Source organism: Danio rerio, chromosome 1 (assembly GCF_052040795.2).
Source record: "Danio rerio strain M-AB ecotype USA chromosome 1, GRCz13ab, whole genome shotgun sequence".
NCBI classification, from domain to species: domain Eukaryota; kingdom Metazoa; phylum Chordata; class Actinopteri; order Cypriniformes; family Danionidae; genus Danio; species Danio rerio.
Window position 1 is genome coordinate 34095252 of NC_141021.1, and position 17994 is coordinate 34113245.

General features: G+C 34.6%; 1 protein-coding gene across 52 annotated transcripts in view; it reads right to left on the minus strand.

Annotated features, from left to right (window-relative positions):
- The window catches only part of rims1b (regulating synaptic membrane exocytosis 1b), a 127304-nt gene that overhangs the window by 65930 nt on the left and 43380 nt on the right, over positions 1–17994 (minus strand). For 43 of the 52 annotated variants that reach the window (XR_015475863.1, XR_015475865.1, XR_015475864.1 and 40 more), the window contains 2 exon segments: positions 7819–8087; positions 4075–4937 (listed from right to left, as the gene is read on the minus strand). Coding sequence is in view for 49 of the 52 variants with exons in the window: in XM_087236250.1 (XP_087092376.1) it covers positions 4075–4937; positions 7819–8087 (1132 nt within the window). In the remaining 3 variants the exon portion in view is untranslated. 52 annotated transcript variants of the gene reach the window in all.

Sequence of the window (17994 nt, forward strand, 5' to 3'; positions counted from 1 at the left end):
TCACTTCCTTTTTATTAAAAACAAATTAACAATAATTCTCTGCTTCTCTGCTTTGAACCCCTGGATATATATATATACTGCTGATACTGTGTTTTGTCGTTTTCTGTACTGTATTCTGTCTTCACGAAAACAAGACAGGGAGTGTAAAAGAAAGGATGGGAGGATAAGATTAGTAAATGACCCAAGTCAGATTCATGTTGGAGCATGTTTTCTATTGGGCCATGAATCTGACAGGGAACATTATGTTTGCACTTTAGAGTAGTTTTTTCTTCTGCTTTTTTAAACATACTTTCTTGAGTCTTGAAACACATATGCTTACACCCAACATAGTTTATACCAAGCCTCAATTATGTAGCATATTTAAAGCCATTCTGCAGTGAATGACAGTGAATAATGTAATAATTTAGCTTCTTTTCTCGCCAAGGGTAAATTCACAGCTAGCATTTTGTATCCAAAGTTCACACAATTACATAATATTTTCACATTTGGATCATTTACATAATTTGACAGATATACAACTTAATTAGTTAAAACATTATCACACCAGAGACTTTTCAAACCAAGTGGCCTGAAGCTAAGAGCAATGGGAACAGAAAAAGTATAACTGCACTTTGGCATGGGTTAAACAAAACTGAATATAAAAATATTTCAAAATTGAACATGTTGCATCCCAGGACTGATGCAAGTCAGGCAGTCACTCAGCGATTTTATGTGAGAGAGCTGCTGACCTAATTCCCAAATCTGGTGCCCTAATTTTTTTTTCCCAAATAAACAAACACAGCTTTACAGCATGAATCAGCATGCTTCACAGACCCACAGTCAGACTCAGAAATAGGTATAATGACGTATGTAAAACGATGCTATCTAAGGCAATAAGGCAAAGAAAAAAATAATAAAAAATTAAATATACAGTTTAGGTCAGAATTATTAACCCCCCATTTGATTTTTTTAATATATAAAAATAATGCTTAACAGAGCAAGGACATTTTCACATTATGTCTGATATTTTTTTTTTTATCATTTATTTGTTTTGTTTTAGCTAGAATAAAAGCAGTTTTTAATTTTTAAAAAATCATTTTAAGGTCAAAATGATTAGCCCTTTTAAGCTATTTTAAGCTAGTCTACAGAACAAACCATCATTATACAATAACTTGCCTAATTACCCTAACCTGCCTAGTTAATTAACCAACCGTTGAAATTGCTCTTTAAGCTGAATATTAGTGTTTTGAAAAATGTCTAGTAAAATATTATTTACTGTCATCATGGCAAAGATACAATTAATCAGTTATTAAAAATTTGTTATTATAACTATTATGTTTAAAATGTGTTGAAAAAATCTTCACTCCATTAAGCAGAAATTGAGGAAAAAATAAACAGGGGGGCTAATAATTAGAGTAAATAGAGTGCAACTGTGTAGAGTAATGATGTTCATAACTTAGGTTAGTAACTTTTAAATTTTGGTTCATGATTATTAAATACAATTATTAAAAATGTATCAAAATAGAACATTCTGTGCTGAAGTGATTGAGGCTGTCTAGATTCTCATAAAAGCTTACCATGCACTTTAGCTGAGCATGCATTTAAGAGCAAATGGAAAACACAGATCTTTAATGGAATGTTAATTATTTGCATTCATCAAAACTAAACAAGTCAAGTTTACACTTATAAGATTGTAGAAAGTGCAGAATAGCAGTTTAACTTCTACCGTATTCCTGGTTTGCATTTTCTGTGCATACTAATGACAATTAAGAAATGCTGAATCTGTTTGTGTGTGTTTCTTGAGGAACCCAGGTTATTCTCTATTTTGTAGGAAACAAATGCTCCTACAAGGATTCAATATACATACATACATATATATATATATATATATATATATATACCCTCTAAATCCATCAGACCTATTTTTTGTAAAAGAGTATTTTCTATCAGGTTCAAAAGATTTAATTTATAGGTAATGATTCAAATAATGTAGTGTAAAAACATTGTGAAACATCAATATCTGTGAATTGGCCATTAGTATTAAAATCTTATCAGATGTATAGGTATTGTGAAGTAATACAAATAATATATTGTTTTATACATTATATTTATCTTTTAAAAATTTGCTCTCATTAGCAAATAAAACACAAGGTCTACTGGGCAAAATGGGGATGTCTTTTAGACACGTGTAGAAGCTGTCATTCATTCATTCTCACCATACTCAGTTTTTGTCTCTTTTTGTCTCTTGTTTATCCTCAAAGCATCCACATGGGATAAAAGAACAGCATCTTAACTTTGTCTTTAGTGAAATGCAGTTGCCTTTTAATGTATAGTAAATCTGACTTATTCAAAGTAATGTTGCTGCGCAAGAAAATGTCATTTCTTTTTCTTATAAAGCACAGAATTTTAAGGTAAATGATATTTTCATTCACTGACTGTCGGACAGGCTCATTCAATTTATCAAACTCTGTCTTTTAGAATCGAAATCGAAAGCGGAATAAAATAGTCACGTCTTAAAACTAAGTGTATCAGCGTGCTGCTACATTGAAATCGATTTGCGTCTTCTGATTGGTTCTCGGGATACAACGTTTATTTGCTGTCATAGGCAAGTGGTGTTTAGAGGCTTTTGCCAACAAACTGCTATTTCTGAATGAGCTGACGCTGGGATTTAGATGATTTGAAGCAAATCTATTTGTTGACGGTGTACTTCGTGCCTATATATATATATATATATATATATATATATATATATATATATATATATACACACATACACACACATACATATATATATATATATATATATATATATATATATATATATATATATATATATATATATATATATATATATATATACACACACACACACACACACACACACAGTTTATTTTTAAATATTTCCCAAATGATATTTAACAGAGCAAGGTGATTTCCACAGTATGTCTGATAATATTTTTTGTTCTGGAGAAAGTCTTATTTGTAATATTTTGCCAAGAATTAAAGCAGTTTTTAATAAAAAAAAACCATTTTAAGGTCAAAATTTTTAGCCCCTTTAAGCTGTATATCTTTTCGATAGTCTACAGAACAAACCATCATTATACGATGACTTGCCTAATTATGATAAGCTGCCCAGTTAACTTAATTAATCTAGTTAAGCCTTTAAATGTCACTGTAGCTGCATAGAAGTGTCTTGAAAAATATTTAGTAAAATATTATGTACTGTTATTGTGGCAAAGATAAATTAAATCAGTTATTAGAAATGAGTTATTAAAACTATGATGTTTAGAAATTGGGAAAAATAAACAGGAGGGCTAATATTTCTGACTTCAACTTCATCTATTGCACTTATAGCCAAGTCATAAATAGCTTTTTTTTTTTAGAAATATTTTAAGAAAACCTGCTACTGAAAATACCTGAATGTCGAAAAATGGTACCATGACCTCCACTCACACTCTCACACATGTTGATATTGGTGGTTTAAGAGGATTCTTCATTAGTGTACAGATTATATGGCCCTGGCTCCACCCTAAACCCAAGCCTCACAGGAAACCTGTGTCAAAATCTGAATGAGGTAAAGTGTAAAGTATGATTTTTAAGAGTTTTGAACTATTTTAATAAAAATAGTTATAGTTATGACCTATGTCATTATGCAAACGTCTGTCCTCGCAAACCATCAAAACCAGTAGACACACACACACAACAATATATGTGGAGGTGTGGGGATTTGCCAAAGTCTTCCATTGTTTTTATACTATTGATTTTACACTGACATAACAACGTTTTCTGCTCACTAAACTAACTCTAGCCCTCAATCTAAACCTTACAGAACATAACTCTTGTCAACATAATAGATCATCTATTTTTGCTGTGGGGACCAATATATCTGAACAAAATGTCAGGTTTTACTCTTCTTGCTCTCACTTTTGAGTTCTCACACACAAAATTACACAATCAATTTGTTTAGACTAATTGCCACAATGATCACTGAAAAATACAGATTTGCCACTGTATCTGGATATATTACAGTATCACAGAGAAATTCTATAAATATATTGATGTATTTACAATAAAAGGAGTTAAATGATCGCCCACCTTTTTCACTAACACTTTCGATCTCCACATCCTCACAGCTGGTGTATTCAGGCGTGGAACCTCCTTCTTCTTCTGAGCTACTGATGGACATCTGCCTTTTGTTGAGGCCTCGTTTGGGTCTGTAGGCTCTTGGTGGAGGTGGCCGTAATGACTCAGACTGGTCTGAGCTGAGAGAAGAATCTTTACGCATGATTTCTGCAGCTTTTTCCCGCTTGGCCCTGTGCAGAAAAGCTGCAGACCCAGGTTCCAGATGCCCCTTTGGGCCCCAATCCTGTCCATCCCTGAGGTCTGGAGGCCCAGTAAGGCCCATTTGAGGGCCACCGTGGCCCTGTTTGAGGGACCCTTGCCCCCCAACACCACCCCCCACGGTCCTGTCCACAGAATAAGCTCGATGGTTTTCTAAAAGAGCCTTGCGGTCCTCATTGCTAGCTACTCGTTGCCTGCTAATGCGATTTCCAGCAGCTTCGCCACCATCCTGCATCAGGCCCACTTCATTGATGGCCAGGTCACTGTGATGACGCTCCTGGCGCATTTTGGAGACTTTGGCATGCATGCGCATTTCTTGTTCCTCCTTCTGCGGTTTAACAGGGTAGCGGGCTAGATTGGGGTCACTACGGTAACGGGTCTGGTACTCTTCCTCTCGTCTTTGCCGCTCTCGCTCTTCCTCCTCCTGTCTTCTTCGCCGCTCAGGGTGGGTGGGATCGTCCTCTTGTGAGTGGTCTTTCTCTAGTCGTCTACTATCTCGATTCTCACCTGGGGCTCGGTCTTCAGAGGCCTGCGACGATAATCTGGCTGGAGCTCTTCTTCTCTCTCCACGTCCAATCACTTTTCCATTCTGCTCATGCATGGACACTGGCCTCCTCCTGTTATTAGTTAGACAAAATAGGGAAGACTAATAGTGAAAAATTGTGTTTGGAGTTTACAAGTTTACAAATTTTTTTTCCCAAATTTTATATTTCATTGACTCCATATCAATGATTAGAAGAATTAAGCATTATCAAAACTGATCCACTCAATTAAAATCATCAAACTTTTTACACAATATTGAGGATTTTGCATTTTGTTTATGTTTTATGGTAACAAAAATGTTTTATTTTTATATTTTATGTTTTTTTTTTCATTTTATTTTTTTATTTGACCTGAAAGTGAAATTTAAATTTTGGTGGATTGTGAAGACAGAGTTACATGCCTTGTATTTCTCACGCAAACTGGTAATCAGCTCTGAAAAGCCTTTTTAAAACGTTAAAAAAGATAACATTTTAATTGATCTTCATTTTCTAATGGTTAGATTGTAAAATAAATGAAAGTACTATTTTCACATATGAGTAAGAACGTGTGTTTTCTTGTTTAAACATCATTATAATAATCATGTTAGATTGTGTTAATTATAATCAAACATGTTCTATCATTTTGGACTGCAGTGCAGACATGAGGATTTACATAATCTCGTTGACATCTAAAAGAAACTGTGAACTTTGAGAAGAATGGATTGGAAAGTGTGAATTTATGAAGTGCTAAATGTGTCCTTCTCTGGATCTGTGCCAGATCACATGACCCAAAAACATGTAAACTCATGTGTTTCAAATTGTGGGAATTCAAGTACAAGAAGGATTTAGCTAAATATGCATCTGATAGGAAGACAGACAACAGACGAGATTGTTTTTAAAGAGATTATAAGGCAGGAGATGTAGTCCACACACTGCCTGTTGAAAACAGGTCAGGGCAAACAGATTTTGTTGAAATATGCAGCCTAAAATAGAACAAATTGTGAGTTGGCAGTGGGGATGTGTAACCCTACATTTAGAAAATTCAGTTCTAGGAATCCAAGGGAACCCAATGATAAATTGGTCTTAGAGAAGAACTGTATAACTTTTTTATCATTTGACAAGTAATCTTAAAAATATGATGATGTGGCTCAAAATAACATTAGATAATTTTAATGAATAAATATTAAGTTGTTTTTTATTAATTTATGTTTGGTAATACTACATTACATTACATGAAAATGATTTGGGTACTTAACCTTACAGAAAAAAACACATGAGACTCATAAATCAAAATCACAAAAACAATTAGTGAACACGTGAAACAATTAGTTAAAAAAGATTTACAGAATTTTATATCATTTATCTTTTAAAAACCACACATTAAAATGAACACTCCACTTTGTTTTTGGAATTGAACACTGTAAAAATGATTTGTGAATTAACAATTTCTGTATTTTGTGCTTTCGGTTTCCACTATGGAACCCTTGATCTCTGCTCTGTCTTCTTTCAATGTAGAAAATTCAACTCTACAGTTTAGCAAAGTGACTTTTATTGACATTTAATCATTTAGTTTTTAGCTTGAAATAATGTAATGTTTAAAATATTAAAGAGAAATAAATCTGTAAAATAACAGAAAATGTACTGGCAGTTTATTACAAGGTTTTTGTAATAAAATATATATACCCAGACAATATACCAATTTAAACTATTAAAAAAATAAAAGTCATCTTATAAAAGTCACCTTTTTAAACTTTCCATGGTTAAAAGTTGTTGGAACACAAAAACCAAAATCCCATAATGCAATTCAAAAGCATAAATAAATGTGAAAAATAAATAAAATACAGAAATCTGCTAATTTACAAATATTTGTTACAGCGAATGCTCAGTTTACAACTCAACTATAGAGATAAATATCTCTAAATTAGATATAGAGGTTTTTTAAATTTTTGATTTCATTTAGCTGTTCTCCAAGTCAGGGTTAGCTCAGCATAAATCATTGAATTGGATTAGACCATTAGCATCTCACATATAAAACATTTTTTAATTAAAAAAAAAAAAAAAACTTTTATCAAAGTTTTGATAAATTTCTAGTTAAAAGCCAGATATTTCTGTAGTTACATTGTGTACTAAGAATAAAAAGTGCTATTATCTACATTGATATTGCTAGGAACTATAATCTCATTATGGTCAAAGATTAGAAAATACAGACTGTAGAATACAGTTATGGTCTAATGATCAAGGAACTTGATTGCACCTGCTGCAGCCATGGTACAGCACCAAAGTTCCTGAATCATTACCGCAGAATAAGAATATAGTTCCTAGACATATCTATTGTAAAATAAGCCTTTTTCTACAAAAAAGTGTAGAATTCCTTTAATGTGTGTTTCACATGTGTTCCATGTTTGTTACAAATTTGAGCATTTTAAACACAACTAAAGATTTTTTTCTTTATTTATTTCTGCTCATAAGTTCAAAAAAATTACAATGTGTGATATTGATGGTTCAATTAAATTCTTCTGAAGATTGGTTCATTTAATTCGGGCTTTTTAGCATTAATTATGGCAAACAAAAATTCTAACAAGCTTGCTGGTCAAGCAGGAGTCATTGAGGTTTGTTGCTAACAAGTTTGCTCTTCTGCTAGTGAGATTTGTTCTCATGCACCAAGCAGAATTGTTTTATATAAATTTACCATGTGTGTTGACCAATAAATTTGATCTGAATTAAATCTGGTAATCAATAATAACAATTATATTCTGATTTGTGTATCACAGACTCATAAATACTAACTTAGATTAAGTCACAAGGTTTTTCTGACAATTTGGGCATCCAATGGAGTTACAAGAAATAGTCACAGGTTTTTTTGTAATACTTTAAAGTGATCAAGCATTTTTGAAACCTAAAACCTAAAGAGTCAATATTCGAAGACTATTGATTTATGATGTGCATGTGTGTAAAGGGTGTACAGTTTTTGGCCTACTTTTCTCTTGGTGGTTCACTGCGGGAGCGTGAGGCGGGCATTGTATCTGCTCCCTTTGGATGGTCACCGGGACCAGCGTTGGGTAGCAGAGTGTCGTTGGCACCCGGAACCTGGGATCTGGAGCGCAACTTCCTCTCCTTCTCCAACTCAGGGCCACTGAGGGGAGAACCCACACTAAGAGGCCTCCCCCCGGGCCCTGATGAAAACCATTCTCCCGATTTAGTTAGGATTTCCTGCTGTTTCCTGCACAGGTTACATACCCACATCACCTGCATAGATAAATGCACCTGTTATTAAGACAGGCAGAGATTGATAATCAGTGCAAATGATCAAGATTTACAGCATAGCTAATATTTCAGACTTCACAATACTTGAATTAATTGTAAGAAACCATTTAAAAGACGTTTTAAAAATTGACAGTATGACACACAGACATAGACACATCATTTACATTCATACAATGAATAAACACATTCACACATACCAAACATAGAGGCAAAGAACATGAGGTATAAATAATGAGCTGTAATAATATAACACTAAACAATCAAGATCAATCGGGTATAAAAGTTAGATCTAATTCTTTGCAATATTTTCCTAAACCTACACGATGGCTATATTTTGACAAATGAGTCCAAGTTTGTATATCTAGCATCCTCAGTACAAGGTTTTAAAGTTGGCAGTACCTAAAGACACCATAAATAAAATAACACGTTTTCAACATATCGTCCATATTGAAACAGGAAGATGGGATGGCACATTACCAAGAAACTTTCACAAACAAACTATAAGAACGTGTGAATTTTTAAATATTGGCCAATACTGATAAATTACACTTTATATTAGAAAGCTGCTATCTGATATGTAGACCAATAAATATAAACCTGATCTGAATTTAATCCAAGCTTGTTTACAAAAAACAAAAGACAGTGGCAAGTTCAGTGGACAACTGATAGAATTGAAAAACCTTTTTTGCAGGAATCCGTTAGGAATCATTCCTGTAGTACAAAAAAAAATCTAAATCAGACTGATGTTTCACAGTAAACAATATTTTAAAAAATCAGAAAGGTTACAGAAAAATTTATGCTGCTCTGAAAGTTCCAATGAGCACAGTGGCCTTCATCATCTGTAAGTGAAAGATGTTTGGAACCACAAGCACTCTTTCTAGAGCTGGCTGCTCATCTAAGCTGAGTGATCGTGGACGAAGGGCTGATCAATAACGCGATGGTTGCTCTGTCTGAGCTCCAGCGTTCTTCTGTGGAGAGAGAACCTTACAGAAGGACAACCATCTGTACAGCAATCCACTAATCAGGCCTGTATGGTAGACTGACCTGACGGAAGCTACTCCCTATTTGGAATTTGCCAAAAGGCATCTGAAGGACTCTCAGACCATAAGAAACAAAATTCTCTTGTCTGATGAGACTAAAATTCAACTCTTTAGAGTAAATGCCAGATGTTATGTTTGGAGAAAACCAAGCGCCATTCATGACCAGGCTAATGCCATCCCAAAGCATAGTGGTGGCAGCATCATGCTGTAGGGCTGTTTTTTAGCAGCAGGAACTGGAAGACTAGTCAAGATAGAGGAAAAGATGAATGCGGTAATGTACAGAGACACCCTGAATAAATACCTGCTTCAGAATGCTCTTGACCTCAGACTGGGGCGACGGTTCATCTTCCAGCAGGACAATGACCCAAAGCACACCACCAAAATATCAGTAGAGTGGCTTTACAACAACTCGGTAAATGTCCTTGAATGGCCCAGCCAGAGCCCAGACCTAAATCCTATTGAACATCTCTGAAGAGATCTAAAAATGGCTCTACACCATCGCTTGTCATATGTAGAATTTTTTAGGAAATACATGAGTTTAATCCATTTTGGAATAAGGCTGTAACATAAAAAATGTGGAAAAAGTGAAGCGCTATGAATACTTTCCAGATGCACTGTATATACTGTATATATTTTCATTTAGTATATCCAATGAAAGTCCACACAATAAAAAAACATTTTCATGCATGTAAAGGAATTGATCAACACACAAACTCATCAAACTTGCTTACTAATAGAAGTTTGAAAAGAACAAATGTTAGTGGTTTTATTTAAATTAACAGCTCATGTCATAGGGGAGTTTCTTTTACAATCTCTTGATGATTTTTTTTAAAATCATCAAAGGTAATGTCTTTGGGGTCGGTAGCAGTGCAGGGTAAGATATTTTAAAAACGTAAATAAATGACTTATTACATCATTATAATTGTATTTAAATTACTTTTACAATGACTTTGTCTGAAAAGTAACTCAATTACCTGTTTCAAATTAATGACACCACATTTTAAACATATTGACAATTTTTTATTCCATTCTTTCTTAGGCATGAGCAACTGTTGCACAAATCATTCTTCAGCTGATCAAAACTGGGTTATTATGTAAATTATATAAACAACAAAAATATATATACAGTATTTATGTACATTCTCTGCTTCACACTACCTTATATACAGCTTATATTTTCAAGAACTAATTACTCCCTTGTCTTAAGCATTTTCAATTATTCTGATAAATGTATACTTCTAAAACAGAATTATTTCACAAAAATATATTTGTATAACACAAAAAATATGATTGATCTTATTCTCTGAACTTACACAAATTAATAACAAAAAAAGTCATGACAACTTGTGTTTTTATCTTAATTTAGAAAGTCAATCAGGTTTCAACTTATTCTTTTAAACAACTTTAAGTTAAACAACTTTGAACTTTTAAGAACTTTAAACTTTTTTAACAACTTTTAAGTCAGCTTAGTTGATGTAAGTTAAAATGACTTGCAAAGTTGAATTGGTTCATCTTAAAAATTTAAGTGAGCAACATTTTTTACAGTGTACAGCACCATTAAATTCATGTTTTAAGGCAAGTACACTATAAGAAACTGTAATTAAATTACCTGAAAACTAAAAGCAATCCCCTATATTATTTTTTTTTCATTACAGTAATAATTGGGTACTTTGTATCTAATTACACCCAACACTGTTTGGTAGGTAATCTATAATGCTATAAAAATGTGATGTACAGTATCTTCTGAATAAGAAACAGAAATCTGTCATCCTTTTCTTCATCTGTGTAGATTTTTTGCAATGCAAATGCATCAGTTATTATATCATAAGCCTCACATTTATCAATCTGCTTCCTCCCATCATTTTCCTTTTCCCCAATGAAGCCCTATTATTGAGCCCTGTAATGGTTCATTCATGAGATGGATGGCTGAGTCTGCCTAAAATACCTCAGCCGACACCATATTTCATCACTTCCTCCCCCTATATTTCTCTCATTCTCTCTTACACAGACACACACTCTCTCACTTGCTTTTTTTGTTAGCTAACCAACTTGACAGGCCTGATCTGACATGATTAGCAGCAATGCTAAATCAAACTAACAGCTCTTGACTTGACAATGAGTTCATGGCTTTAAAAGCACAAAGGTCCAATCTATTGATTTTGCATTAGGCTCTTAAAGCAGCTTCAGAACGACAGTAAATCTGCTTCTACTACAACACATGACGGTGTCCATGCTTTTTCCTTCTAAATAATATTTGATTGAGAAGAACCCTGATCTCAGTGATTGTTAGCTCAGGAAGGAAGCCAAAGGTCTATGCGATACATAAAATGTGTAAATCACATGGACACCCTTCAAACGACGCTGCATGTTTTATCAGCTGGATGAATGGTGAGAACGGAAAAGCTGACATCCTCTGTAAAGCCTGCATCGTTTTAGTCATCTTTAGCACTCTGTGATCAGTCGCAAATGGGTTATGAAAGCAAGAGCTTATATGATGCACAAAAACAGGATCTTCTGCAACTGGCAAAGCCATGAATGCATCCTTTAAGCAATAACCATCTGCAAAGTTATAACATTTCATAAAAGTTTAAATATTGTATGCCACAAACAACAGTACTCACATGGTGGCATCCCTGATGACAGATCCCCCATCACAGAGTAAACCTTCAACTCCATCAAAATCCAGAATAAATGTCCTTAATTGCCAGTGCCGACAAAAGCGTCGCATTTCGGTTTTGACCTGATCTTAAAAAGAGACGAGAGGCTGTTCTAGGACAGTATGGATATGAGGGAGAGTGAGAGAAAGGGAACGAGAGAGCATCATGGCCTGATTGGATCCAGTTGGCACGACTCCAGCGTAATCTGAGGTAAATCAGATGTGCAGAGGCCCACAGCTGTCAGCCAGCCAGAGAAACACTCTCAGGAAGGATTAGCAATCCCTGCTAATCCTACCATGCTACTGCTAGCCTTTGCTAACCGTTATTCAATAGTGATGAGAAAATGCAGCTCGTGGTCTTCTCTACGACATAACTGAGAAACTATGGTTGCCAGTTTGATCTCAAAAAGAGGAATCCAGGGTCAATGGTTTATTGTGAGTAATTAGCTCATTTTGGGGTGGAAACTGGTTTAGGATCACAAGAGTTTGAGACACCTAAAAATGCTAATATGTTCTGCAAAAGGATAGCTGTGTAGATGTCTGGATTACTCAGCACTAGTTTTGTGCAGTCGAGGATGGGTAAAATAATCCAAGGATTTAATCCTTGAATTAGACAAAATTCGAGCTGCGCACACAACAGAGAATTCACTTTCTCTCCATTTTATTTTGTTGCTTTTTTTTCCACCGAAGGCCGGTTTACAACAATATCCAGGGCAGCTAAAGCCATTAAAGCTTCACATCTTGTGAAGGCTTGATTCTAGCTGTTCTCAACTATAGAACCATGGGAGGGTAAAAATCAAAAACAGCAACAAAAATAAATAAAATGTGACCTTGCAATAAGACCATTGTTATCACAGAAGAGAGTGAGAGAGGAAAAGATTAAATCAGAGAGAGAGTAAGAACAGTAGTTTTGCCGTATTCCTGAATAGCCTGAATAGGATTTACTTGCGCAGGCAAATCACTAAACTGAACTAAGTATCAAAAGACCCCATAAAAATCAGACAGTAAACAAGCTTAATTTAATTCAACTCCAGACCTGAGGTCAGCATATATGAAAGAGGGAGGGTGGTTGTTGGTTTGGAGAGATGAAAAACATTGTGTGCATGTGTGTGGGTGTGTGTGTACATATGTGTGCGTACATTTAAATGGATGTAAATACATTTCTCTATGGTTCTGTAAATGTGTGTTAAAGCCTTCCCTGCTTTAATGAATACTGTTCTCCATGGCAACCAAATCAGTGACAGAAGCCTCCAAAATAGATAATTATTAACATCACAATTATGTGCATTTATAATTGATACTTACATAATTCTTAATTTTCATTTGTGAACATCCTAAGGTTGTATTTTCAGTGTTCCTTCATATGCCCCTTTTTCCTTTGTTGCATTTTATAGATATATAAAGTATATAATGACAGCATTATAATTAACAACAACAACAGCAACAACAACAAAAATAATAAGCATTATTAATAATAATAATAACAAAGATAAAAATATTATTGTTTTACAAAAACGAGCTTAAAGCTGAAAAACGAAAGTGTCGCGGTTTTTAAGGTGGACCGAATAGAGTCAATAAGAAGCTGCGAATAAAAAGCTGGATTCAGCCTCGTCCTTCCTTATCGCAAACACAAACAGCTGTCTGGTAAGTTAGTGACTGCTCTGTTTTGTTTGAGGTTAATTAATGTGATATTGTAACGGTCACTTAATGTTTGATAAGCATTGTGTATAAATGTCCTGTTTAAGAGGACTATTTCTGTGGTCGTTTTACCTTTGATATGTAAGCATGCATGTATGGGAGCTCAGTTCAGTTCAGCGAGCTCTGAGAAGTTTGTGATGGTCGCGCTACCACTGTATCATTCTTCTATTTCAATAATGTAACGTTTTATTTTGCAACGGATGTTTGAGTGTCTTTTTCTTTACCTTTTGCCTACTCGTTGTTGACTGGCATGCATGTTTTCGACAGCCCTTGGGAGAATTGCATAAAGGCCGATAGGAAGAGCGAAATAGTTCCTGTCTCTTTTTTTTATTCCATAAAGTCTCCGGGTAAACGCTGGGACACCTGGCACCCGTCACAGGACCGACGGCAACAGAGAAATACAGTAGACTGTAAGAGACTGTAGGGAGAAATCTCTGTAGATGGATGGCATTTCATGTCACATTCAGCCTTATAATCTTAAAGCAAAATCAGCTGTTTTGTCATCCCCTTAAGGTGGTCACACACCAGAAGCGCTGCTTCACATTACACTATAGAGAATCATTCAAATACTAGCTCTAAAGTTAGTGAAGTAGTAACAACTTCTGCTGTTCTGACGTCAGCTGCAGATGTGAATGAATGGTGGAAGAAAGTAGTTCCTAACACAGAGGGTTTCAGACTCTCCATGTTTATATACACTATTGTGCCGTCGAACTGTTGTATAAACGCAAGTATAAATGAGAAATATCATACTCGTAGCAGTGCGATATAGCTGTATATCAGCACTGGTGGGAGGTGTGCATTGGCACAAGGCCGCAGGCCATATATATGGGCGAAGCAGTGGCGCAGGAGGTAGTGCTGTCGCCTCACAGCTAGAAAGTCGCTGAGTTGCTGGTTCGAGCCTCGGCTCAGTTGCCATTTCTGTGTGGAGTTTGCATGTTCTCCCTGCATTCGCGTGGGTTTCCTCCGGGTCTTCCAGTTTCCCCATCAGTCCAAAGACATGCGGTACAGGTGAATTGGGTGGGCTAAATTGGCCGTAGTGTATTAATAAAGGGACTAAGCTGACAAGAAAATGAATGAATATATATATATATATATATATATATATATATATATGTTGCTTTTCTCATTAAAAGTATCTGTGGCATTATGTAAACAAACTGTAATGAAAAGGTTTCAAATATTCAACATTAAATTCTATTAATTTTGTTTAATTGACACAAGGGTTTAAAAAAATAAATTAAAAAATAAAATAAAAAATAAAAAATAAAAATTTTTAAAAAATAAAAAACAAGATCATTTTAAAACTCTATCAATAAGCCCTGAAGGAGAGTAAATATAAACAAGTGAACATAATGGCATGACTAAATTACATACTGCATGTATGATACTAAAGAAAAGTGAATGCAGGTGGGAGATGACAGTGAAAAATAAGGCAGACTATTGCTTTTCCAGTGGTCTGGGGAAAAGGACTGGGGCTCAACTGTGCTAGTTCAGAAGAAATGGGTTATGAAAAATAACTGCCTTCTTCTCAAAAACTGACAGATCTGCTGACACAGTCTCCATTGCACACCCCAAAGAGCAAACTTGCCCATACATCACATAAATACACGCACACTTGCTTCCAGTGAAGCACTCAAGGGAATTTAATATTAAAACAGACACCTGTACCAGGCTGCCTAATGTCAGCACCAGTTTAAAAAGCAAGCGATCACTTGATCTTTTGAAAAACAATTTTCAATTTTCATAATACCTCGTTCTGCTTAAGAAAATACTATATCCGTTTTAAAGCACTCATACAGTAGCTGTCAAACATCAATCCAAACACCTCATACAGGCTCCTGAAGGACTTTCACATTTGCTTGGCTAAGCTCAATCACTGGCAGGCTAAAGAAAGACTGAAAGGAGGAATAGCATGTGCGTACATCAGCATTTGTGTACTTCATGTTAACAGAACAGGGATAAATAGGGTCCCAAGCCAACTGCTGGTCAGAAGGGAGGCGTTACACTGGTAAATAAAGCTCATTCCTTCACCTAAAACATGGCTAATGGCTAAGCTAAGCATTTTTTGCACTAAAAGACTGTAAGGAAGAGACTGCTTTTTTATCCTGTTAGCCAGCAGCAACCATATTTCTCTTAAATCATTTTGCACTAGTTTTCCAAAACATTTCCACTAGTGAGTAAATTTAGCATAGTTAGCAGGTACATGCTAAAAGCTGATGGCACTTTGAATATAATTAGTCTAAAATGTCCTCATAAATAAAAAAATAATAATAATGGTTCTTTTCCTCAAAATATTGCCACAATAATTCAAAGATGCAGAAACTATGTAATATATACATTATTAACATAAGTGCAATAGAAACAAAAGCATTTCCAGTCATTTCAGTGTCAATGACCAACTTTGCAGAAAAAAAAAGTAACAATGTAAATATAAGCATAGACATAAAATCGTTTTTTTAATATGAAAATACCAATGGAAAATTTATTTAGTGTAAACGGTTAGATATTTGATTGTGTTTTTGCAGTAACTTACTGGCAGCACTGTTGCCAGCAAGTTACTGTAACAATAACATACCAGTAAATGTGTTTTTCAGTAGCAGGGCCCAACCGCAATTTCATTTTACAGTAGAATAACCTTACCGCTACTCATTTTTGGGCAAGCTACTAGGAAAATGTAATGAGCTAAGCTATTAGTTCCTCTACCTAAAAAGTAGCTTAACTACACCGAAAGCTACATCCTCAGAAATTTAGCAAGCTAAGCTAAAGTTACATGGCAAAAGTAGCTTAGCTACATATAAGCTATTTTTATTTTTTATTTTTAAACAGAACCAACTTCAATCCAAATGAAACATATGAAGCATAATTGTGAATTTCAGTAATTTACTGCAATTAACATGCTGCTCCAAACAAAAACATTTTTTTACTAGAAAGCAAAAACAAAAAGGTCAAAAAATCCTGTCTTGCACATAAAAAATACTATAGTAATGTGTAGTAAAGGGAAATATATAGAAAAGTGTATTATATAAACACTATGGTATTATATATATATAAACACTACATCATACAAATACTATATATAAGCGTAACATAAATATATATGTTATAATATAAACATATATGTTTAAAACACTATAGTATTTAAAATATTTTATTTACTGTATTTACATTAAACAACTAATTTTATAATTTTTCATGTGCACTTGGGCACATTTTCAGAACAAACAGTGGATAAATTTAAAATTAATTTAATTCTAACAAGAGCACAGCATCAGAAACAAATTTAAGACATGTACTTCGAGGTATGGTACTGCTTGGGAAATAATTCCTCTACAGTCATCTATCCATTAAGCAAGTTTCTCATGTCGACATCACCGACCGGAGCGAGAGGTGGCAGTAACTCACTAAAAAGTTTGTTTTCGAACACAGTAAACCACGAAGAAGAATTCACCATTCTCACTATCATATGGATTTATTTTCATTGGCCAGACCCCAGCTTCACAGCTCTGCGAATAGTGATGGCGTCACTTAATGATCCGCAATCGGTAAATGTAGCTTGTGTGGACGCTACTGCGCTACTTGCTTAAAATAATAGCTTCGCTACTTAAAAGCTATTTGATTTAGAAAGTAGCGACGCTACCGCCACGTTACTGAGAAATATAGTTAAGTTAGTAGCATAACTACTTGCAGCAACACTATTGCCCAACACTGTTGCAACTTATTTTTATGGTAAAATGCCCTTTACCACATTTTAATTCAGTACGTGTACTGTGATTTCTTTACATTTTACACTAGCAGTAAAACAAAACAAAACAAAAAAAAATGTTGACAAGTGACTGTTTTTTTTTACATAAATGGTCTCATTTTTGTCTTCATCTACAGTAGCAGTACTTGATTACTTTGATTACAGTAGAATACCACAAAGTCCTAATATGCAGTAAGTTACTGTAAAAGTTTCAAAGTGACCCACAATGCAGTGCATTTTACAGTAGTGAACTGTATTTTACTGGGTGTTTTTGCAAGTGAATAACTAAAGTTTCAAGTCTAACAGTTTACATAGTATTACACAACAAACTAACACCACAAAGATTGACTCAAGATTTTGTTATGTGCATGGATGTTAATACTATTTGCCATATTGTGATTTGGGTTCAATTTCCTTGAGCTGTGAATTCTAACTTGTAGAGAAATGTAGCACAGACAGTGGACAAAGATTAAACTTTCTAATTCATATGTGTTAACTGCTTGTGTTTATAAAGACTATTAATGAAGTATAGTAATGTACTTCCATATACAGTACTTTGGGCTTAAGCATTAAAACCATTGGACTGTTCAACTACATTTAGAATCTGAGCACTTTAACAATATCACCAAGCAAGTGATAGTTAAACAACAAGAAAGGTAGTATATATTTGTCATTTTACCACCATAACACTATTACCAGTCATTCAAGAACAGATAACAAACACAAACACAGCAACAATAACACACAGACACC